General features: G+C 36.9%; 4 protein-coding genes across 4 annotated transcripts; all 4 read left to right on the top strand.

The window, feature by feature from the left end:
• The first annotated feature begins 172 nt into the window (after positions 1 to 172).
• LOC132179958 (cyclase-like protein 2) lies at positions 173 to 4,239 on the top strand. Its single transcript, XM_059592781.1, has 6 exons — positions 173 to 709; positions 1,752 to 1,796; positions 2,200 to 2,272; positions 2,526 to 2,623; positions 2,930 to 3,000; positions 3,904 to 4,239. The coding sequence occupies exons 1-6, from the start codon at positions 295 to 297 to the stop codon at positions 4,027 to 4,029; spliced, it is 828 nt and encodes a 275-aa protein (XP_059448764.1). The 5' UTR covers positions 173 to 294; the 3' UTR covers positions 4,030 to 4,239.
• Positions 4,240 to 6,117: 1,878 nt separating this feature from the next.
• On the top strand, positions 6,118 to 9,980 carry LOC132179649 (cyclase-like protein 2). The gene is made up of 6 exons (XM_059592406.1): positions 6,118 to 6,577; positions 7,611 to 7,655; positions 8,058 to 8,130; positions 8,384 to 8,481; positions 8,789 to 8,859; positions 9,819 to 9,980. The coding sequence occupies exons 1-6, from the start codon at positions 6,151 to 6,153 to the stop codon at positions 9,942 to 9,944; spliced, it is 840 nt and encodes a 279-aa protein (XP_059448389.1). The 5' UTR covers positions 6,118 to 6,150; the 3' UTR covers positions 9,945 to 9,980.
• Positions 9,981 to 11,049: 1,069 nt separating this feature from the next.
• Positions 11,050 to 15,079, top strand: LOC132177245 (cyclase-like protein 2). The gene is made up of 7 exons (XM_059589494.1): positions 11,050 to 11,479; positions 11,786 to 11,830; positions 13,079 to 13,151; positions 13,298 to 13,395; positions 14,458 to 14,528; positions 14,745 to 14,880; positions 14,990 to 15,079. Exons 1-6 carry the CDS (start codon positions 11,050 to 11,052, stop codon positions 14,868 to 14,870), a joined length of 843 nt encoding a protein of 280 aa, XP_059445477.1. The 3' UTR covers positions 14,871 to 14,880; positions 14,990 to 15,079.
• Positions 15,080 to 16,847: 1,768 nt separating this feature from the next.
• On the top strand, positions 16,848 to 18,713 carry LOC132177244 (uncharacterized). Its single transcript, XM_059589492.1, has 5 exons — positions 16,848 to 16,862; positions 16,939 to 17,341; positions 17,400 to 17,639; positions 17,853 to 18,317; positions 18,412 to 18,713. Exons 1-5 carry the CDS (start codon positions 16,848 to 16,850, stop codon positions 18,711 to 18,713), a joined length of 1,425 nt encoding a protein of 474 aa, XP_059445475.1.
• The last annotated feature ends 3,416 nt before the right edge of the window (positions 18,714 to 22,129 follow it).

The raw sequence follows: 22,129 nt of genomic DNA, 5'->3' as shown, positions 1-22,129 counted from the left end.
ATCTAAAATATATTATCTATTTTAGAGGATAAGAAAAATACTAACGGGATATTATCTATTTCAGAGGATCTTATCCGGAATAGAATTCTTTCTATTTTATTTTATGGGTATTTTAGTTTTTTACGAAACAAAAATACCCTCCAATATATTAAGCTCGTGATTGGTTGACTCTACTCGGCATCTATTTATTCGCCGGAATATTTATCGGCTCATTCTTTACGCACGCATACTGCCCCGCTCAGTCCCACTCTCCCAGACGTCTCCCACCTCCATCTTTTCAACAAACCATCCACCATGACAACCGCTTCCCTGCTCGTCCTCATCCTCCTACTCTGCGCTATATCGCACACGATCCCCGCCCTCTCCACCACCACGGCCTACCCATCCGTGCCGGGAACCGAAACCACCGACTGCTCGCTCTCCGGTACAGACGAGCTCAGACCGGTTCGCCGAGAAGTCTACGGTGGAGGCCGAATCTTCGATATCAGCCACAGGTACGCCCCTGACATGCCGGTGTGGGAGTCGAGCGAGGGACTCGGCCAGTTCCTTTGGCTCCCGAAGAGCATTAAGAACGGCTCGCTCGCCAACAACTCCGACATGAAGCTGCCCGCTCACACCGGTACGCATGTCGACGCACCCGGCCACGTTTTCGATCACTACTTTGACGCCGGCTTCGATGTCGACACGCTTGACTTGGAGGTCCTCAATGGTAATTGTCAGCAACCCATTGTTTTGTGGTTGTTTGGGTACTGTTTGTTCGATGAAGTCAATGATATTTTGGTTCACCACCATGTATGTCAGGCTCAACAAGATTTTTTTGGTTATTATTATGTGAATCATAATGGGGTTTTGGAGCTTGAAGTTCTAAAGGTGATTTTTTTAAGTATAGTGGTCAATCATATTGCGAGAGGTTTTATTATATCACAGTTTTGATTAAGTATGGATTTGTGGTGGAAAAGGTAGTGGAAGATTGCCTCGGTGCTTATTTCGAAAAGGGTTTCATTTTATTCTGTTTTTTCTTTTGGGTCATTGATATTTAATCAAGGGCCTGATTTCATTGCTTTTATGTTTTTTTTTTCGTGTGTATTTGGCAGACAGAATTTATTGTTATTCTTTGTTATGAAGCTAGAAATTAAATGATCATTTGTAAATTTTGAACTTGGAAGCTTTTGGTTGCATAGGAATTTTTCAGTTTATATTGCCATGATTTTGTCTTATTCTTCTCTAATTATTTCCTGTAAATTTTTTTGAGAATTAACTTTCAATCACCATATGTTTGAGGTAGACCCAACTCAAAACACTTTTAACTAATTACTAAAAAGGCAAAGGAAAAGCCATTTAAAAAATAAAAAAAATTCAGAGAAGAGGTGTAACTTATCTGTGAAATTCTACACTACAGATTCCTAGTCATCCTTGATCCTTCTCACAGCATTTCCTAATCGTAATCTCTGTTATAATGCTTAGTACTAGAAAAACATTATCGGGAAAGTTACAGAGTAGGTTTTAGATTTTTTTCTTTGGCATGCATCTTTTTTTTTTTTTTCCTTTTGTTTCCCCGGAATCCTTATCTTACAATCTGTCATGCTTTCTTTTGTTGTTTGATATGTTTTTCTCTTCGTAATTTCACTAATTTGCATGTAAATGGGAATTTCTCTCATCTTTCTCTGTGACAAAATGTGATCATTTGTAAATATTCTCTCATCTTGTCTTGATGAGATATTGGTGATGATTATATTTGTTTCTTTCAACAGGTCCTGCATTGTTAGTTGATGTTCCAAGGGACAAGAACATAACTGGTAAATGGACTTCTCTCTTTGTGACCTTTTTATTTTTGGTGATAGCTTCTCTCCATGTAAATGAAAACTTTCTTTTTTTGAGGGTGTGGGGGAGAGACGATGCTGTTTCAAAATTTCAGTACATGCTATTCAATTTTCTTCTGGCAGCTTCTTCATATGTTAAGTCTCTGATGAAATAAGGTGCTGTATCAGTTGGTATGACCTAGTCTGTGTATGGTCATCCATAAATACTTATATAAACCATAAGATGTTAGGCAGGCGCTTCTCAGGCCCTACTACAAGCAAGTGTTTTGGCAGCTAAATGAAAATCAACTTATAATTTCCAAGTGATGAGAACATTATGTCTTCTATTTTCTAAGTTTTGCATGTATTAGACTATATATGATAAAGTCATTCCTTACAGCTGAAGTTATGAAGTCTCTAAATATTCCCCGGGGAGTACGCCGTGTCCTTTTCAGAACTTTAAATACTAACAGGTAAGACTAGATGAATCATATTTTGTAGAATTTCCACCATGGTAGTTATTTTCAATTGATAGAACTCATCTAAAAAAGATATTTTGCATTAACTAGTTGTTATTGGTGATTCTGGTTTGCTTGAAACTATTGCATTTGACACATTTAAATTAGGAGTTTTTAAAAGTCATTTTTATTAATCAAAAACAAATTTTAACTTAGAAGGCAAAAAATTATGCATTTTAAGTTGAGCTAAAACTTACTGCAATTTCAGGCAGCTTATGTTTAAAAAGGAGTTCGATACAAGTTATGTTGGATTTATGAAGGATGGGGCAAAATGGTTGGTGGAGAACACTGACATCAAACTTGTTGGTAAGAAATGTTAACACACAGTATCCTATTTTTGTTTGGTCTTCCATTTATGAATTACCTTAAGAGATGCCTGCTAATTCAACAGATAATGCAAAATGCTTTCTGCAATTTTTTTTTTTTTTTTTTGCAATATTCTAACCCGTTAAAATTTCATTGAAAACCAAACTTTTTCACTCAGTGGCGTATATATATTTATTAGTAGAATCTTGTCTTGTGTTTGGTTATTATACACTGAGAGTACATTAGTGAATTTCCTTCCTGTTTCTGATATTCGCACTTTTACACATTTCCTGTTATGGAATGCAGGAATTGATTATTTATCTGTTGCTGCCTTTGATGATTTGCTCCCCGCTCATCTTGTCTTTTTGGAAGGCAGGGTAAGAAATTCTTTGTCTGACAAAATAGTGATTCTTCCATGTTTTAACTTTTATCATGTATTTTTCTTTCTTTACCTAGTATTTTAGTTGAGCATAACGTATCTATCGGTTGAGATTTCATTTTTTTGGGCGCCAAAAATTGGGGTACTTTTCTCAAACTGTAGTTATGTCCCTATAGGTTGCTATTTCTTTTTTATTTTTTTTTTATTTTTGGGTTTATATCAGGGGCTTCTAGTAAGATTTCTGATGTTGATTTTATGTCAATTCTCTGAGTATGAATCTCACGTAATGTTATCATCCTAGCGAATGCTATCTGGACAGTTGGAGGCTTGGAGCCATATCAGATGAGATCTCATTGAAATTCAAATCTGTAGTAATTGGTCTTGGCCTTTTATGTTGTTAACTTTGTACAACCATATAGAAAAACTAATTCGCTGGATTCAATGTGAACGAGCATAGGCGGTAGTGGCCATTGTGATGGCATCTACAATAACAAAATGCCATTATCTTTCCGTTATTGCCTTCTATATTACATGGTCTAGGAAAATAGACCTGTTGGCCAATGCCATTGTATGTATGTTATTTTAGGAATGCTCTTGATGCCTTCTTCCTGCTTATTGGGATTGGCTAATAAGCGTCTAGCTGAAGGTTGATGTTCTGGATTGGAGCAGCTGGTTCTAGGTTAACTCATACATCTCTGTTTTCCCACGTCTATCTTCTTTTTACATTGAGGAGTGCAACATCCAATTTGGAAAAACATCATTCACTCGTCTATAGGTGATCCATATTGGGATTTATGTCTAGGCTTACTATATAATGTAAGAAAGCAGAGTTTTGTTGCGTTTGGATTCATATAGAACGAGTAAGGTCTGCAGGCAATGCTAACACCGCTTAAATATTCAGGAAATCATCCTTGTGGAGGCCCTAAAGCTCGACGACATCCCTGCAGGAATATACTCTGTCCATTGCTTACCTCTTAGGCTGCTTGGTGCCGAGGGATCGCCAATAAGATGCATTCTCATCAAATAATAATTTTGTTGTAAGTTTTACGTTATTGACAGTGATCTACCCTATGGAAGATTTTTCCATGTTTAATTAGAAATCTACTTTCTTATAAGTTTTAATGGTACACATTCATATTGGTTAAATTGTTTCAAGGGACACTTTCTGTGCCTCAGTAGAGCAGGACAGATGCGCACGAAAGAAATTCAGCAACCATGTATTGATATAGTTTCCCAATACTTGCATGTATAGGTTATTACTATGAGCAACAAAATAAAGATTTGCCTTTAAATGTTGTAGCTAGATTTTACGACATGCAACAGGGCTGTGCACTGAGTCTGTTGGGTGCCGGTAACGGCTCTTCTACCTTTCGCCTCTGTCGGAGTCAGAAGAGTCGGAAAACTCCCAACTCCACCCTTGTGGAGGCGATTTCGGTCCAACTCCACCTTTGAGTTGGACCTTTGAAATGTTGTAGTCCGACTCAAGCGTGATAGTCAGAAATGGGCCGGGGTTTAACCCTGAGCTAAGGAATTGACTAGCTACTAAACAATGCATTAAAAAACTAATAAAAAAATGATATGATTCCATCTCTTTTTTGGAAATAGTAAAAATAGATAAATAAATAATATTCAAAATGAAATAGTAAAAGTGAATGGCTAAATTATAAGTAGAATATGTTTTATAAAAGGTAGAAAAAGAAAAAAAAGAAAAAGGTGTTTTTAGCTAAATATTTGCAAAACATTTGGTGACCAAATGTGAAAGCTTTAAGAAGGCTTACAGGCCGGCCAATGTTGCCCTCATGGGGCATCCCAGGACCTACTCCACACCTACCCCTTGCCACGGGATCACACACACACACACACACACACATATATATATATATATATATATTGGCATTTCTATGCTTTTTCTCGTAAATCTAGCTTGTAGTTGCACTAGCTAACACAAATGGGGTGGCGGCCACCCCCCTTTTTTAATATTTTTAATAATTTTAGTTTTTTAATTTTTAATGAAGCATAAGGACACGAGTGAGTTTTTGAAGGGCATTAATGTGGATATGAGCTAATTTTATGGATTGAAGTTAGACGGAGGTACTATCTTTGTTTTTACCTATAAGTGAGGCATCATCTATGATACTAATTGTAACTTATGTTAGAAAAAAAAAAAAAAAAATCGTTAAACTAGAGGGGACAAAAAGATATTTAACCCAAAACTAAAGTCAAATTGAGAATTAAAAATTGCACAAAAAACTGTTGCCAAACAAGCCATATGCTTTCGCCCTTTTTGACATTATAACTTTGTAAGAGATATGTGTCACAAGATGATTAGTGTTGATATGACACATTAACATATTCTATTAACTTTTATAATGACCAAAACACTTTATTTTTTCTCACCTCATAGAGTAGTAGGTCACTCTTTTTTTTTTTTTTAATCTAAACAAGCTATTTTTCAAAACCTCAAATCACTTAACTCATTATTTATTTATTTATTTTTTAGAGTTATCTATGTATTGGATTGTGTCTGCTTGTAGTAAATCTGCAGTTACAACTGAAGATTAGTCTTGGGTTAACGAATGTTTGGCATCATAGTTTGGATTTCAATATAAGATCAGTTTGTTATTGTTCTCTATGATGTGTAATCATTTAGTTCAGCTTCGGCTAAGATCTTCATTGTAAGAGTTTTTGTGCTCTTAACTTTTCTATTAATGAGATCAGATTGATTTTTTCTCAAATTTTTTTTTCCTAGTTGTAATAAATGGAGACTTGCATTCATGTTTTCCGCTAAATAAATACATTTTCCACTTTCGTCCAATTCTCTTCTTTTTTGTTTTCAACTTGAAAGCTAAATATACCGTATGGAATAATGTTAGAGACCATTTTTTATTTTTTTATCCTCTTAATATTGATATGACTTTAAAATTATCAATAAATTTTGGATGAATGAAATTTTAAAAGCGATCTCAACTTTAGAGTGTCTACGACTTTTACCTCGTACCATGCTCCAAAAGAGTCGGCATCTATTTATACGCCGGAACGTTTGGATTTTTATCAGCTCATCCTTTACTCACACACACTGACCACCCGCTCCGGCTCAGTCTAACTCTTCCAGACGTCTCCCACCTCCATCTTCAACAAACCATCCACCATGACTACTACTTCCCTGCTCGTCCTCATCCTCCTACTCTGGGCTACGTCGCATACGATCCCCGCCCTCTCCACCACCCCGGCATACCCATCCGTACCGGGCACCGTAACCACCGACTGCTCGCTCTCCGGTAAAGACGAGCTCAGACCGGTTCGCCGAGAAGTCTACGGTGGAGGCCGAATCTTCGATATCAGCCACAGGTACGTCCCTGACATGCCAGTGTGGGAGTCATTAGGAACCGGCTCAGACGGGCTCGGCCAGTTCCTGTGGCTCCCGAAGAGCATTAAGAACGGCTCGCTCGCCAACAACTCTGAGATGAAGCTGCCCACTCACACCGGTACGCATGTAGACGCGCCCGGCCACGTTTTCGATCACTACTTTGACGCCGGCTTCGATGTCGACACGCTTGACTTGGAGGTCCTCAATGGTAATTATCAGCAACTCATTGTTTTGTGGTTGTTTGGGTGCTGTTTGTTCGATGAAGTCAATGATATTTTGGTTCACCACCATGTATGTCAGGCTCAACAAGATTTTTTTGGTTACTATTATGTGAATCATAATGGGGTTTTGGAGCTTGAAGTTCTAAAGGTGATTTTTTTAAGTATAGTGGTCAACCATATTGCTGGAGGTTTTGTTATATCGCAGTTTTGATTAAGTATGGATTTGTGGTGGAAAAGGTAGCGGAAGATTGCCTCAGTGCTTATTTCGAAAAGGGTTTCTTTTTATTCTGTTTTTTCTTTTGGGTCATTGATATTTAATCAGGGGCTTCATTTCATTGCTTTTATGTTCTTTTTTTTCTTTCGTGTGTGTATTTTGGCAGTCAGAATTTATTGTTACGCTTTGTTATGAAGCTAGAAATTAAATGATCATTTGCAAATTTTGAACTTGGAAGCTTTTGGTTGCATAGGAATTTTTCAGTTTATATTGCCATGATTTTGTCTTGTTCTTCTCTAATTATTTCCTGTAAATTTTTTTTTTGAGAATTAACTTTCAATCACCATATGTTTGAGGTAGACCCAACTCAAAACACTTTCAACTAATTACTGAAAAGGCAAAGGAAAAGCCATTTAAAAAAAAAAAAAAAAAAAAATTCAGAGAAGAGGTGTAACTTATATGTGAAATTCTACTCTACAGATTCCTAGTCATCCTTGATCCTTCCTTCTCACAGCATTTCCTAATCGTAATCTTTGTTACAATGCTTAGTACTAAAAAAACATTATAGGGAAAGTTACAGAGTAGGTTTTAGATTTTTTCTTTGGCAAGCGTCTTTTTTTTTTTTTTTTTGTTTCCCCGGAATCCTTATCTTACTATCTGTCATGCTTTCTTTTGTTGTTTGATATGTTTTTCTCTTCGTAATTTTCTCTCATCTTTCTCTGTGACAAAATGTGATCATTTGTAAATATTCTCTCATCTTGTCTTGATGAGATATTGGTGATGATTATATTTGTTTCTTTCAACAGGTCCTGCATTGTTAGTTGATGTTCCAAGGGACAAGAACATAACTGGTAAATGGACTTCTCTCTTTGTGACCTTTTTATTTTTGGTGATACCTTCTCTCCATGTAAATGAAAACTTTTTTTGGGGGGGGTGGGGGAGGGAGGACGCTGTTTCAAAATTTCAGTACATGCTATTCAATTTTCTTCTGTCAGCTTCTTCATATGTTATGTCTCTGATGAAATATGGTGCTGTATCAGTTGGTATGACCTTGTCTATGTGTATGGTCATCCATAAATACTTATATAAGACCTAAGATGTAAGGCAGCTGCTTCTCAGGCCCTACTACACGCAAGTGTTTTGGCAGCTAAATGAAAATTTACTTATAATTTCCAAGTGATGAGAACATTCTTGATGTGTTCTATTTTCTAAGTTTTGCATGTATTAGACTATGATACAGTCATTCCTTACAGCTGAAGTTATGAAGTCTCTAAATATTCCCAGGGGAGTACGCCGTGTCCTTTTCAGAACTTTAAATACTGACAGGTAAGATTAGATGAATCATATTTTGTAGAATTTCCACCATGGTAGTTATTTTCAATTGATAGAACTCATCTAAAAAAGATATTTTGCATTAACTAGTTGTTATTGGTGATACTGGTTTGCTTGAAACTATTGCATTTGACACATTTAAATTAGAAGTTTTTAAAAGTCATTTTTATTAATCAAAAACAAATTTGAACTTAGAAGGCAAAAAATTATGCATTTTAAGTTGAGCTAAAACTTACTGTAATTTCAGGCAGCTTATGTTTAAAAAGGAGTACGACACAAGTTATGTTGGATTTATGAAGGATGGGGCAAAATGGTTGGTGGAGAACACTGACATCAAACTTGTTGGTAAGATATGCCAATCAGTATCCTGTTTTTGTTTGGTCTTCCATTTACGACTTACCTTGAAGAGATGCCTGCTAATTCAATAGATAATGCAAAATGCTTTCTGCAATTTTTTTTTTCTTTTTTTTTTTGCAATATTCTAACCCGTTAAAATTTCATTGAAAGCCAAAACTTTTTCACTCAGTGGCGTATATATTTATTAGCAGAATCTCGTCTTGTGTTTGGTTATTGTACACTGAGAGTACATTAGTGAATTTCCTTCCTGTTTCTGATATTCGCACTTTGACACATTTCCTGTTATGGAATGCAGGAATTGATTATTTATCTGTTGCTGCCTTTGATGATTTGATCCCCTCTCATCTTGTCCTTTTGGAAGGCAGGGTAAGAAATTCTTTGTCTGACAAAATAGTGATTCTTCCATGTTTTAACTTTTACCAAGTATTTTTCTTGCTTTATCTAGTATTTTAGTTGAGCATAACGTATCTATCGGTTGAGATTTCATTTTTTTTCAGCCCAAAAAATTGGGGTACTTTTCTCAAACTGTAGTTATAGCCTATAGGTTGCTATTTCTTTTTTATTTATTTATTTTAATTTTTGGGCTGATACCAGGGACTTCTAGTAAGATTTCTGATGTTGATTATCTGTCAATTCTCTGAGTACGAATCTCATGTAATGTTATCATCCTAGCAAATGTTATCCGTGCAGTTGGAGCCATATCAGATGAGATCTCATTGAAAATGAAATCTGTAGTAATTGGTCTTGGACTAGGTTTCCAGTCAAAGCTGTGACAAGCTGTGCTGTTTTACAGGATACTAGTTCAGATAACAGGAAAAACAGGTTCACATATAATCAAAACCTTTTATGTTGTTAACTTTGTACAACCATATTAAAAACCAATTAGCCGGATTCAATGTGAGCACAGGCGGTAGTGGCCATTGTGGTGGTATTAACAATAACAAACTGCCATTATCTTTCCGTCATTGCCTTTCTATTTGACATGGTAAAGGAAAATAGACCTATGGGCAATGCTCTTGATCAATGTCTTCTTCCTGCTTATTGGGATTGGCTAATAAGCGTCTAGCGGAAGGGTGATGTTCTAGATTGGAGCAGCTTGTTCTAGGTTAACTCAATGCATCTTTGTTTACCCACGTTTACATTAAGGAGTGCAACATCCAATATGGAAAAACATCATTCACTCATCTATAGGTGATCCATATTGGGATTTATGTCTATGACTTGCAATAAAATGTAAGAAAACAGAGTTTTGTTGTGTTTGGATTCACATAGAACTAGTAACTAGTAAGGTCTGCAAGCAATGCTAACACTTCTTAAATATTCAGGAAATCATTCTTGTGGAGGCCCTAAAGCTCGATGACGTCCCAACAGGAATATACTCTGTCCATTGCTTACCTCTTAGGTTGCTTGGTGCCGGGGGATCACCAATAAGATGCATTCTCATCAAATAATAATTTTGTTGTAAGTTTTATGTTATTGACAGTGATCTACCCTATGGAGGATTTTTCCACGTTTGATGAGAAATCTACTTTCTTATATGTTTTAGTTTCTTCGTCATCGAACGACTTTTCTTCGTTGTCAGCTAAAGACGTCTATTTTCGTTTTCGATCAAAGACAAAGATCTGTTCTTCGTCTTCGGCCGAAGATAAATGTAGAACACATAACACGTCTATAAGATCTTTGTCTTTGACGAAGATCGAATAGAGAATATATTTGTTTGTTTCTTCAGCTGTGAATGAAGAAGAAATTCAAGAGACTGAGATTGCAGGGCAGAGAACCAGAGAGAAAAGAAAAGTGAGGAGGCAGGGACTAGAATTTCACGAAAATGATGAATATATTTGTCGTGGCCTGATCTTGTTTCATCTATCGAGGAATAATCCCATATTGTTTGTGGATAAGATTTTGAACATGTTTATAAAGAATGAACAATCCTCTCTTATAGAACCGGTTTAATGAGATGTGTTAGGGTCACGAATTTCTTCATGGTATCAGAGCCTACAAGAGGACGAATGGGACCTACACTACTTATCCAATGACAAAATATTGGCTTGCACTTAAGGGAAAGTGTTGATGAATAATCTCACATTATTTGTGGACTAGATTTTGGACATATTTATAAGGAATGAACAACTCTCTCTTATTAAATCAATTTTATGAGTTGGGCCTACAAATTTCTTCTTCATCATCTCTTCTGAAAAAAAAAAAAAAAAAAATAGAACGGCAGTTAATTCAACATTGTGAAACAATTATTTGATATTTTTTATTTTTTATTTTTTTCTTTCTAATTGATTACTAGCTACAACGTTCAACGTTGATCGAAATATAATATTATGATGAATCATCTGGAAACATGAATAATTTTGATCCTCTTAGTCAACTTAAAAGAACCCCACCAAACCACCCCACCAGGCAGCCACTCATCTTCAACAGCAAAACCTTAAACAATTCAATTAGATTGTGATATTGTCATATTATTCCTCACAGTCCAGTTTGAAAACCCCACCAAACTACTCCACCTTCGGGCTTCGTCTCAAGTGCTTCAGCAAACAAACAAGCATGACTTTGCAGCTCCTCCTCCTACTCTGCGCCGCCTCCAACACCATCCCAACCCTCTCGGCCACCACCACCGCCTACCCCTCTAACCTTGGCGCCACCGAAACCGCCGACTGCTCACTCTCCAATATCAACATCAACACCAACAACAAAGACGACCTCATCCCGGTTCGCCGAGAAGTCTATGATGGTGGCCGAATCATCGATATAAGCCATAGGTACACCTCGGACATGCCGTCGTGGGAGTCAACGGAGGGGCTGGGCCAGTTCCTCTCGCTCCCGCTTAGCATGAAAAATGGCTCGCTCGCCAACGCATCAGAAATGAAGCTGATCGTTCACACCGGTACGCACGTTGACGCGCCCGGCCATGTCTTTGATCACTACTACGACGCCGGCTTCGATGTCGATACGCTTGACTTGGAAGTACTCAATGGTAATCTTGTATATTTTGTACTCAGGCTTGTTTTGTTTCCCTCTTCCCTCTTAGTCATGTGGCTTGTCTGCAACAATTTTGAATATTCAGTGTCTTTGTTGAGAAATGTTCTGTTTGGTTCTCTGGAAAATATTATATATGCACGTCTTAGTTTCTGTCATGCTTTCTTTCTTTTTCTTTTTCTTTTTCTGGGCCTGTAATGCTTTCTTTTGTTGTTTGATATAGTTTGCTAGCTAGCTCTTCATATCTTGCATGTCAATGAGATATTGGTATGATTTTATTTTTTTTATTCTTTATTTTCAATAGGTCCGGCATTATTAGTTGATGTTCCAAGGGAGAAGAACATTACTGGTAAGTGAACTTATCTACAAGTCTCTAGAATTGTAGAGAATTTGGGTCCATGATTCATATGATTAGATAAGGAGCACGAGGAAAATTAGGTCTAATTATGCCACGTTGTTAATTCTAGTCCAAAAAAATTTTAACTGGATCACCCAAATAACTCATAGGGTTGGTCGATCGGAGCTCGTCATTGGCTATTTCGGAGATAGTTGGTTAATTTCAAGGTGTATATTGAAATGATCAGCTATCCTAAAATTATTTTTTAAACTATTTTAAGGTGCGTTTGGGAGTGCGTTTTTTTAAAAATAATATGCGATTTTAAACAAAATCTCAACTTTAGGGTGTTTAGGATTGCGATTTTAAAAACGCAAATTTTAAAATCGCAAAAAAATCTGCGATTTTCATAAGCTGATTAGAGGGTGCTTATTTGAAAAAGTGCGAATTTAAAACAAAATCACGATTTCTATTAAAAAGATATTTGGCGCAATAGTTATATTTTTTAGAACGAGAATGAAAAAATACCAAGAATATCCATTTAAAATATATTAAAACCCTTCTTTTCTCTTTTTTTTTTTTCTTCATCCTCTCTGTCTTGTTCATTCTCATTGGTAATTTGGTCATGAAACCGCAATTATATACTAATGTTATCCAAACACTCAATTGATTAAAAAAAGTAATTTTTAGTATGTTTTACCAAACGCCTGTGTGATTTTAAAAAGTAACGATTTTAAAAACACAATTTTTAAAAACGCAATTTAATCGCACTTATTGAAATTGCACTCCCAAACGGGCCCTTAGAGTGGTCCAACTATTTCATCGTTTTGGATGGTTTAGCCATCCCCCGAGGATAGTTGACGTAAGTGGAAAAATATTGTTGGAAATTTTTTTAACTTAAATTGATGACGTGACATAATTTAAGTAATTTATTATGAATTTAAAGAATTGTAAGCCTCCATAATTCTTGAGAATTGCATGGATTTGAATCTTATGAACTACAGAAAGTTTTTTGGCAGCTCACAATATCTACTTTTATTTTCCTAGTGATGGGAACATTTTTTATCTTCTATTTTTGGAAGTTTTGCATATACTGGGTCGAATCCTTCCAAATATAATGTGGCTTTTAAAATTATTAATAGATTAAAATTCAATAAAAATCATATTAAATTCAATAATAATTTTAAAAGTTACATTATATTTGAGAGGACTCGAGGAGGATTTTATAACATTACTCGAGCTGATAAAATCTATCCGTTACAGCTGAAGTTATGAAGTTTTTAAATATTCCTAAAGGAGTACGTCGTGTCCTTTTCAGAACATTGAATACTGACAGGTAAATCTAGTTCAATTTTTTTTTTTTTTTAATAGAATTTTCACTCGATCTATTGATGATTTTATCTAAAAGAATTGAAAATTATTTTGCATTAACAATTTTTCATTAAGCATTATAAGTTAAGCACAAACGTATTATAATTTCAGGCGGCTCATGTTTAAAAAGGAATTCGACACAAGTTACGTGGGATTTACGACAGATGGGACAAAATGGTTGGTGGACAACACGGACATCAAACTTGTTGGTAATCAAGATATGCCTACAGTACTTATAGATGCCTACAGTTGATGTCCTCTCTTTTTTTTTTTTTTTTTCATCTATGAATTACCTTAGTAGATGCTTGCTAATTAAAAAGATATAGCAAAAGATATTCTATGAAAAATTTATTTCCTCCTAATTCTATCTGGGTGTGACTATAATAGCATATGTTTATTGGAAAACCAATGTTCTTAGGGGGCATAGACGGTAAGGAGGTTATGGGCCAACCAACATTGCCACATGGGACGATTCGAGAACTTACTCCATGCCTACTTGGTGGTATATATATATATATATAGAGAGAGAGAGAGAGAGAGAGAGAGAGAGGCATTTGGGTCGATAATTTTGGGTCAGTAATTTTGGATACAAAATGTGAACCAAACACGAAATTAGTGGGTTAGGGTTGAAATGTCTTACTCGTTTAATTAAAGAGAAATGCTAGGGGTACCAAATCTTTTATCAAAAGAGCCTTACCAAATTGAAGTATAACTCATTCATTGGTATCCGTTACATTTCTCTTAATTAATTGTTTTGTTCTTCTCCAATAAATGAGTTACATATCAATTTGGTAGGCTCTCTTGGTAAAAGATTTGGTACTCCTAGCATTTCTCTTAATTAAATAAATCAGATTAAGGTTTACCTATATAGTCTTATACTCATGCATCGACATGACCTAAACTTGATACGTGACAATTAGGGTTGACAATTTTTAATTTGACTCGCGAACCCAATATAAACTCAATACGAAATTAGCGGATTAAGGGTTAGAGTCGAAGGGTTTAATCTATTTAATTCAATAAATTGGGTGTCGAATTCAAAATGACTTATATAATTTTATGTCCATGTCTCAATACAATCGAAAACCAACACACAAATTCGAAATGCCTCCTCAAATCGGCATTTCTATGCTTTCTCTCGTAGATCTAGCTATTAGTTGTACCAACACATTTTCTGTGGTATATATATTGTGGCATTTCTATGTTTTCTCTCGTAAATCTTGCTAGTACGTAGTTGCACTAGCTAAGACATTTTCTGTCATTGAATGTAGGAATTGATTATTTATCTGTTTCTGCCTATGATGATTTAGCACCATCTCATCTTGCCTTTCTGGAACGCAGGGTAAGAAAGTATTTGTTTGATCTGTTTATGATTCTTCCATGTTGAATTTTTCCAAGCTCCATTTGGGATTCTTTTCTCAAACTATATCTATAGTTTGGTACTCACTTTGGGTTTATATCAGAGATTAATTTCTAGTGAAATTTCTGATGTAGATTATCTATCAATTTCTTGGTCACAAATTTCATGTAATGTTGCTAAAGATGCTTAAAAATTCAGGAAATCATCCTCCTGGAAGGCCTAAAGCTGGATGACATCCAGCCAGGAATATATTCTGTCCATTGCTTACCTCTTAGGTTGCTTGGTTCCGATGGATCACCCACAAGATGCGTTCTCATCAAATGATAATTTCCTTGTAAGTTTTGTGTTATTCAAAGTAATCCATCCTATGGAAAATGCTTAACCAGTTGCTTTCTTATCAGTTATGGGGGTAAACTCATTGCATATTTGTTAAATTGTTACAGGAACAATGTTAGCCCAATGAGGTGTGCATTGAGTGCCTGGAATAAGACTGATACAGAGGTTTTCTTGTGTCTCAATAATGCTGGAGAGACATAAACTATAAGGAAATTCAGCAACTTTTGTACATTATCATCTTCTGTCATCAATTCCCTACCTTATTTGGTCTAAATTGCCTTGTTTACCACATCTTAATTTCTCTATAAATAGTTAAATACCACACAATGTAATAGAGTTCTATGCAGTTGATCAATACAATAAAGAAGTAACCCTAAAGAGCCTTTTCCAGTGATGGACATAAGACTCTAAGGCTGAATCACCCCAAATTTCATGTCTCATTTTTGTTCTCTTTGCTTTCGTTATTCTCCCTTATTTTATATTTTACATAGACTTCTACATTTTTAAGAGTACTTTACTACTTCAATGTTCAACATATTATATATTCATTGAAATATAAAATAATGAATCATCTAGAAACATGATAAACATTGAAATGGGGAAATCTTTATCAACTTAAAGAACTCCACCAACCACCCCCACAAAATCTCAACTTCAACAGCAAAACCCTAACAATTCAATTAAAGAGTGTGATATTGATCCTTATGGTCCAAGTTAAAAAAAACCACTACATGCATCAGGTAGTCTAGGTCATGAATTTGAATTCTGATTCCATCGGTTAAATATTTCACTTGTTAAGTATGTTAGAATATCAATTTAAATGATTAAGTTCACATTTTCTTATCAGCTTCAACTTTTAAGATAAATGATTGGTGATTTCACTCCCAACGCCCCCCCGACCCCCCCACCCTTTGTATACGCCTTACAAATGACATGCTCTCTTGTCCTGCAAAATAATTTATTAGATTACATGATGAGTGAATAGCACATACGCATACGCATACCCATACATGTTTACTTCTCCTCACACCCATCAAGGTGTAAAGGTTGAAGTGTGGCGTACATTGCAAGTTAACTGAACCCAGATGACCATAGGAAGAAGAAAAGGGCTCCTAGGAAATATATTTCAGAAGTTAGACTCTGTTTCTCTTGTTACTTCACTCCTTTTTGTTTAATTTATCTTTTATTTTCAACTCAAAGCAATTGAGTGTTAGATAATCCTGTTGTCCCCTTGGGCAGTATGTGTTTGGGTCTCATTCACGTTGGGGGGAGCAACTTTTTCCTGCCTACGAGAAACTCTTATTTATTATACAGAATAATGTTAGACGTCTACGACTCTTTTACAATTTGCTGACACGTGTTGCTAGATTGTAAATGAATAGTAAATTGGTTGCGGGTCTAGCGTTACTCTAAGCAAACAGAATATCATACGGGTGAAAAGTGTATTATTATTTATCGTACTCATTTTATACCAGTTGATGTGACGTGTTTTAACTGTTTTTTTTTTTTTTTTAAGTGGCTGATATAAAAAACTACTTAAAATATGTTGCATGTGTGAAATGGATGTGATAAATAAGTGTGAAGAATAATATTACTCGGTAGCGAGACTTTTCCTTGAAATGTAAGTGATGCCAATTTCATATGAAAAGCAACACAATAGCAAAAGTGAAATGAAAGAATAAATAATACAAGGCAAGAAAACTCAATTGGTTTGACTTGTGAAGAAACCATGTGGAAGATGGCTTAATGAATTTATGATCCGAAATAATAGGCACATGGGAATTTCGTAGATTCGGTACTGCTTGAAACTCTATAAAAGGGGGTGCATTGGCAATTACAAACTCACTCATAGCAAGCCACTCGAGGATAAAAATTAACCAAATAATTATAGGGCTTGCTCAAACTTCAGCTTCCATGGATCAATCCGTGAAAAGTTTTCTTCTACCAATTCTTCTCCTCATGCTAATGGCAATAGCTGAGGCAGGTCCCCCAATAGTTTCTTTAGCATCCGAAACACCTAAAACGCCTAAAACATCTGAAACACCAAAAACACCAGAAAGTCCAGAAACACCCAAAACGCCTGAAACACCAAAATCGCGCGCCCGAAACACCAGAAACTCCTCAAACACCAAAAACGCCTAAAACACCAAAATCGCCAAAAACACCTCAAACACCCAAAACACCAAAAACGCATAAAACGCCTGAAACTCTTGAAACGCCTAAAACACCAAAATCGCCCAAAACTCCACCCCCACCACCTCTAATATATTCTTCTCCACCCCTTCCATCGCCTGCTTCAACTCCAACACCTCCAAGTACTTCAACTCCACCCTCGTCGACTCCCCCACCATTGTCACCATCACCACCTTCACCAACACCTCCTACTCCAACTACTTCCACTCCACCTCCCTCCACTCCAAATCCTCCAACTCCATCTTCACCTTCTCCAACACCTCCTAGCATTACGCCCCCCATCTTCGCCATCTCCACCACCACCATCTACTCCTTCCCCTCCAGCTCCATCTCCATCTACTCCTACTACAACTCCTCCCTATTCCTCTCCTCCTCCTCCACCACATCATACCCCATCACCACCTACTTCTTCCTCTCCTCCTCCCTCACCTCCTTCTACCTCTCCAAAGACTGTCAGATGCAAGAACAAGAATTACCCTCAGTGCTACGATATGGAGCAAGTGTGTCCCAGCTCATGCCCAGGTGGATGTGAGGTTGATTGTGTCACTTGCAAACCTCTTTGCAGTAAGTCTCTTAAAGCACTTTTTCATTTAAAACCTACTTGCCTAAATAAATTTTGAATTGTTAACCACGGACCCGAATGTGTAAATCTCATATATATGATCACCCTTTCACAATTGTTAACAATAAATTGTTAGAGATCTCAATCCGAAGATACTAGTACTCTTCTTATATATAGCATTATCGTTATAGTTTTTCTGCATGTTTGAATGGCAGGGTGTGATAGGCCAGGAGCAGTTTGCCAAGATCCTCGTTTCATAGGCGGCGATGGCATCACCTTCTACTTCCATGGCAAGAAACATCGCAACTTTTGCCTTGTATCCGACACCAACCTCCATATCAACGCCCACTTCATCGGCAGGCGAAACCAGAACATGAAGAGGGACTTCACTTGGGTCCAGTCAATTGGAATCCTCTTCAGCAAACACCAACTTCTTGCCGGTGCACAGAAAACCACCACATGGGACGACTCCGTTGACCGCCTCGCCCTCTCCTTTGATGGTGAGCCTATCGTCCTCCCGGAATCCGAAGCTGCAAGGTGGCAGTCCTCAAGCTCTCCAAGTGTGGTCATCATCAGGCTTGCTGACACAAACAGTGTCATGGTTGAAGTTGAAGGACGCTTGAGGATCACAACCAAGGTTGTGCCTATAACCGAACAAGATTCTAGGATTCACAACTATGGTATATAACCTCTCTCATATCACATTAAATTATTACTTATTTTAAAATTTTAACTTAACAAAAAAAATTAATCATTTAATTTATATTCTGATAGGTATAACGAGAAGGGGCTCATTCGCTCACCTCGACCTTGGATTCAAGTTCTTCTCCTTGAGCAACGAAGCCAGCAGTGTGTTGGGACAAACATATAGACCGGACTACATGAGTCGTGTAAATGTTCGGGCAAATCTGCCGGTAATGGGAGGGGACAAGGATTTCGAAACATCAAGCCTGTTTGCCGCCGACTGCGCTGTTGCTTGGTTTGGCGGGTTGGATCATGGCGGAGCATCTATGGAGGGTATGGAGTTGAGCTGCGCTAGTGGTATGGAGGGGCAAGGAGTTGTATGCAAGAGATAGGCTTTTCTTTGTTGTCGTAAAAAGTTCTACATGCATGCGCATACAAACACCAATAAAACTGTAACCCACTGGAGGCAAGAATATTGACACCTCCCGGTGCATGCAGCATATAAATTTACCTTGTTTATTCGTATTCATATATATAAAGCAAATAACTGAAGTTTCCTTTTAATGTTGAATTAATAGTCTTTTTTCATGAGTGAGGAAAAGAAAGAAGATGGAAATGTGGGCTTGAATTTGTTCTCTCCATTATCATAACAATATTCGATCTAATAATTATATGATATCCAAAGTGATTATATGGAGAAAAATAGAAGAATCTATTATATACAAATGAATATGAGTGAATAAACTTTATACCAAGTACTTATTGAAAATCTTTTAATAAAGGTTTTGGCTTGAATACCAAAACAATGAAGTATATTACTCAATATATAGAACTGTACAGCTTAATGTAAAATCTTATCTGATGGTTACAATACGAAAATTAAATACATGATAACAAGATAAGATAATGTTATCTAAGGTTTGAATTTGAATGTTGTGGCTGATCTGGTAACTGTGGATGAGCTGCTGACTTGGTTGATGATTCAAATTCTTGAATAGAAGGTTTATCTCTAACAGCACCCCTCAAGCTAAGAGGGGGTTCAACCACCTGAAGCTTGTCACGTAGCAATGAAAACCGAGTTGATGTGAGACCCTTAGTGAAAATATCAGCCAACTGATCATGAGTAGAAATAAATTTAGCAATAATATCTTTATTGACAACTTTTTCCCTAACAAAATGGTAGTCCACCTCGATGTGTTTGGGGCGAGCATGATAAACCGGGTTGGATGCAAGAGCAAGGGCTCCAATATTGTCACACCATAGTATAGGCGGAATTGTCAATGGAAGACGTAAATCTTTAAGTAACATTCGAATCCAATAAACCTCAGCTGTAGTAAATGCCATAGCTCGATATTCCGCATCTGTGCTGGAACGAGCAACAACAGGTTGTTTCTTAGCACACCACGAAACAAGACATGGCCCAAGAAAAATACCAAAACCCATGGTGGATCGTCTACTATCCGTATCCCCAGCCCAATCAGAATCACAAAAGGCTTCTAAGTTAAGAGAACCTCTACGATAGAATAGGCCATGATCAACACTGCCTTTGAGATATCTCAACACTCTCTTGGCAGCAATCCATTGCAAAGACGTTGGGGAATGCATAAATTGACACAGTTGGTTAACCGAATACACAATATCTAGCCTTGTAATAGTACAATACTGCAAAGCACCCACAACTTGACGATATGTTGCAGTATCTGATTCAGATAAGGGATCACCTACTGTAGTTGATACTTTGGAACCGGAAATAGAAGGTGCAGAGTATGGTTTAGCCCCAGCCATAGATGATTTGTGTAACCAATCAATGATGTACTTAGATTGGCGAATATGTAGACCTTGATCATCACGGTGAGCCTGCATAGCAAGAAAATACCCAAGGTTGCCAAGATCTTTCATTGCAAATACCAATTGAAACTGCTTGATGATAGAGAGGATAACAGAGTTGTCAGTCCCTGTGATCAAAATGTCATCTACATAGACTAAAATATGTATTGTTACATCAGATTGAAAGTAAATAAATAGAGAAGTATCAACATCTGAAGAGTGAAATCCAAGATCAAACAAAGCTTGAGATAAACGAGTAAACTAGGCCCTAGGTGCTTGCTTAAGACCATAATTAGCTTTGTATAACTTGCAAACATGATTGGGATGAGTAGAATCAACAAAACCCCGTGGTTGTTCCATATATACATCATCAACCAAATAACCCTGTAGGAACGCATTCGACACATCCAGTTGTCGAATATTCCAATTGAAATGAACAGCCAATGCCAAGACTACACGAATTGTTGCAGGTTTGATTACAAGACTAAATGTTTCAGAGAAATCAACCCCACTTTTCTGATCAAACCCCTTAGCCACCAATCTAGCTTTGAAACGCTCAAGAGAACCATCCTGTTTTCTTTTGATCTTATAGACCCATTTATTGCGTACAACATTGTGATTTACGGGTAGTGGGCAAAGGGACCAAGTCCCATTAGCCAATAGTGCATCAAACTCAAGACCCATTGCAGCTCTCCATTCAGGTGATATCACGGCTTGACTATAACAAGAAGGTTCAACAGAAATTACAACACTAGATAAGGCTTTTAGTGGGTGGCGGGTAGAGTAGAAGGTTTTGTAATCTGGAAATGTCTTGGGTCGAAGTGTACTAGTACGGGATCGAGTGACCATACCATGTGAGGAGTGAGGAAGGGAACTAGAAGTATCAGAGATAGAGGAATCTGATGATATAAGGGGAACTGAAATATCACAAGAGTCCACGGATGGTGATGGAGAAATACCATCAGATGCTGAAGAGGGTGAAATAGAGGAAGGATCTATGGGTACTGAAACAGGGGAAGTAGAAATGTGAGATGGACTAAGAGAAGATGGCAAAGAAACAGTACCTGACATATCATTATAAGTGGATAATGAATTGGGCTGGATATTGTCAGGAATAAAAATTGGGGCACTTGTAGAAGATGTTGGAGCAGACAGAGCTGATGGGGCCTCTACCTTGGCTGGAAAAATCTTTTCATCAAACACCACATGCCAAGTGATGAAGACTTTGTTAGTGAGTGGATCAAGGCACCTGTAACCTTTGTAACTGGAACCATAACCCAAAAATATACACCGCTTGCTACGAAACATCAACTTATGAGAGACATACGGACGAAGTAATGGAAAACACAAGCAACCAAATGACTTAAGAATGGAATAGTCAGGTTGATGTTTAAAGAGCATGTAATATGGGGAACATTGATTCAGCAAAGGTGTAGGTAAACGATTGATCAAAAAAGTAGCTGTAAGGAACGATTCAACCTAATAATTTTGAGGAAGTCCAGATTGAGCTATTAGAGAGAGACCCATTTCTACTACATGGCGATGTTTCCTCTCAGCTAGCCCATTTTGTTGGGATGTATATGGATAGCTAATTCTATGAAAAATACCGTGGGTTTCTAAAAATGAAGTGAATTGGTGAGAAGTAAATTCACCACCCCCATCCGATTGCAAAGTTTTAACACGAGAAGAGAATTGATTTTCCACTAATGCTTTAAATTTCTTAAAAGAAATAAATACATCTGATTTATTGTGAAGAGGATACAACCATGAGTATCGAGAAAAATCATCGATAAAAATTACGTAGTACCTAAAACCGCTAAAAGACACGACAGGAGAGCACCAAACATCCGTATGAACTAACTGAAGTGGTGCAGATTACACTCTAGATGACAAAGGAAATGGAAGTTGTTTGCTTTTGGCCAATTGGCATGACTCACAAACTTCCTTATTTTGCAAAGACCCAACAAATGGTAACTGATGC

Source organism: Corylus avellana, chromosome ca4 (assembly GCF_901000735.1).
Source record: "Corylus avellana chromosome ca4, CavTom2PMs-1.0".
Taxonomy (NCBI): domain Eukaryota; kingdom Viridiplantae; phylum Streptophyta; class Magnoliopsida; order Fagales; family Betulaceae; genus Corylus; species Corylus avellana.
The sequence above is the reverse complement of the archived record's forward strand: the minus strand, read 5'-3'. Positions and strand labels throughout refer to the sequence as shown.

Bases quoted from the DNA above. Each gene is read 5' to 3' on its own strand.
- LOC132179649 (XM_059592406.1), top strand. From the start codon at position 6,151: ATGACTACTACTTCCCTGCTCGTCCTCATCCTCCTACTCTGGGCTACG. The intron at 8,131-8,383 runs GTAAGATTAGAT...CTGTAATTTCAG, and splicing joins AGAACTTTAAATACTGACAG to GCAGCTTATGTTTAAAAAGG. The intron at 8,482-8,788 runs GTAAGATATGCC...TATGGAATGCAG, and splicing joins CACTGACATCAAACTTGTTG to GAATTGATTATTTATCTGTT.
- LOC132177244 (XM_059589492.1), top strand. The intron at 17,342-17,399 runs GCATTACGCCCC...CTTCCCCTCCAG, and splicing joins ACCTTCTCCAACACCTCCTA to CTCCATCTCCATCTACTCCT. The intron at 18,318-18,411 runs GTATATAACCTC...ATATTCTGATAG, and splicing joins TTCTAGGATTCACAACTATG to GTATAACGAGAAGGGGCTCA.
- LOC132177245 (XM_059589494.1), top strand. From the start codon at position 11,050: ATGACTTTGCAGCTCCTCCTCCTACTCTGCGCCGCCTCCAACACCATC. The intron at 11,831-13,078 runs GTAAGTGAACTT...TATCCGTTACAG, and splicing joins AAGGGAGAAGAACATTACTG to CTGAAGTTATGAAGTTTTTA. The intron at 13,396-14,457 runs GTAATCAAGATA...CATTGAATGTAG, and splicing joins CACGGACATCAAACTTGTTG to GAATTGATTATTTATCTGTT.
- LOC132179958 (XM_059592781.1), top strand. From the start codon at position 295: ATGACAACCGCTTCCCTGCTCGTCCTCATCCTCCTACTCTGCGCTATA. The intron at 1,797-2,199 runs GTAAATGGACTT...CATTCCTTACAG, and splicing joins AAGGGACAAGAACATAACTG to CTGAAGTTATGAAGTCTCTA. The intron at 2,624-2,929 runs GTAAGAAATGTT...TATGGAATGCAG, and splicing joins CACTGACATCAAACTTGTTG to GAATTGATTATTTATCTGTT.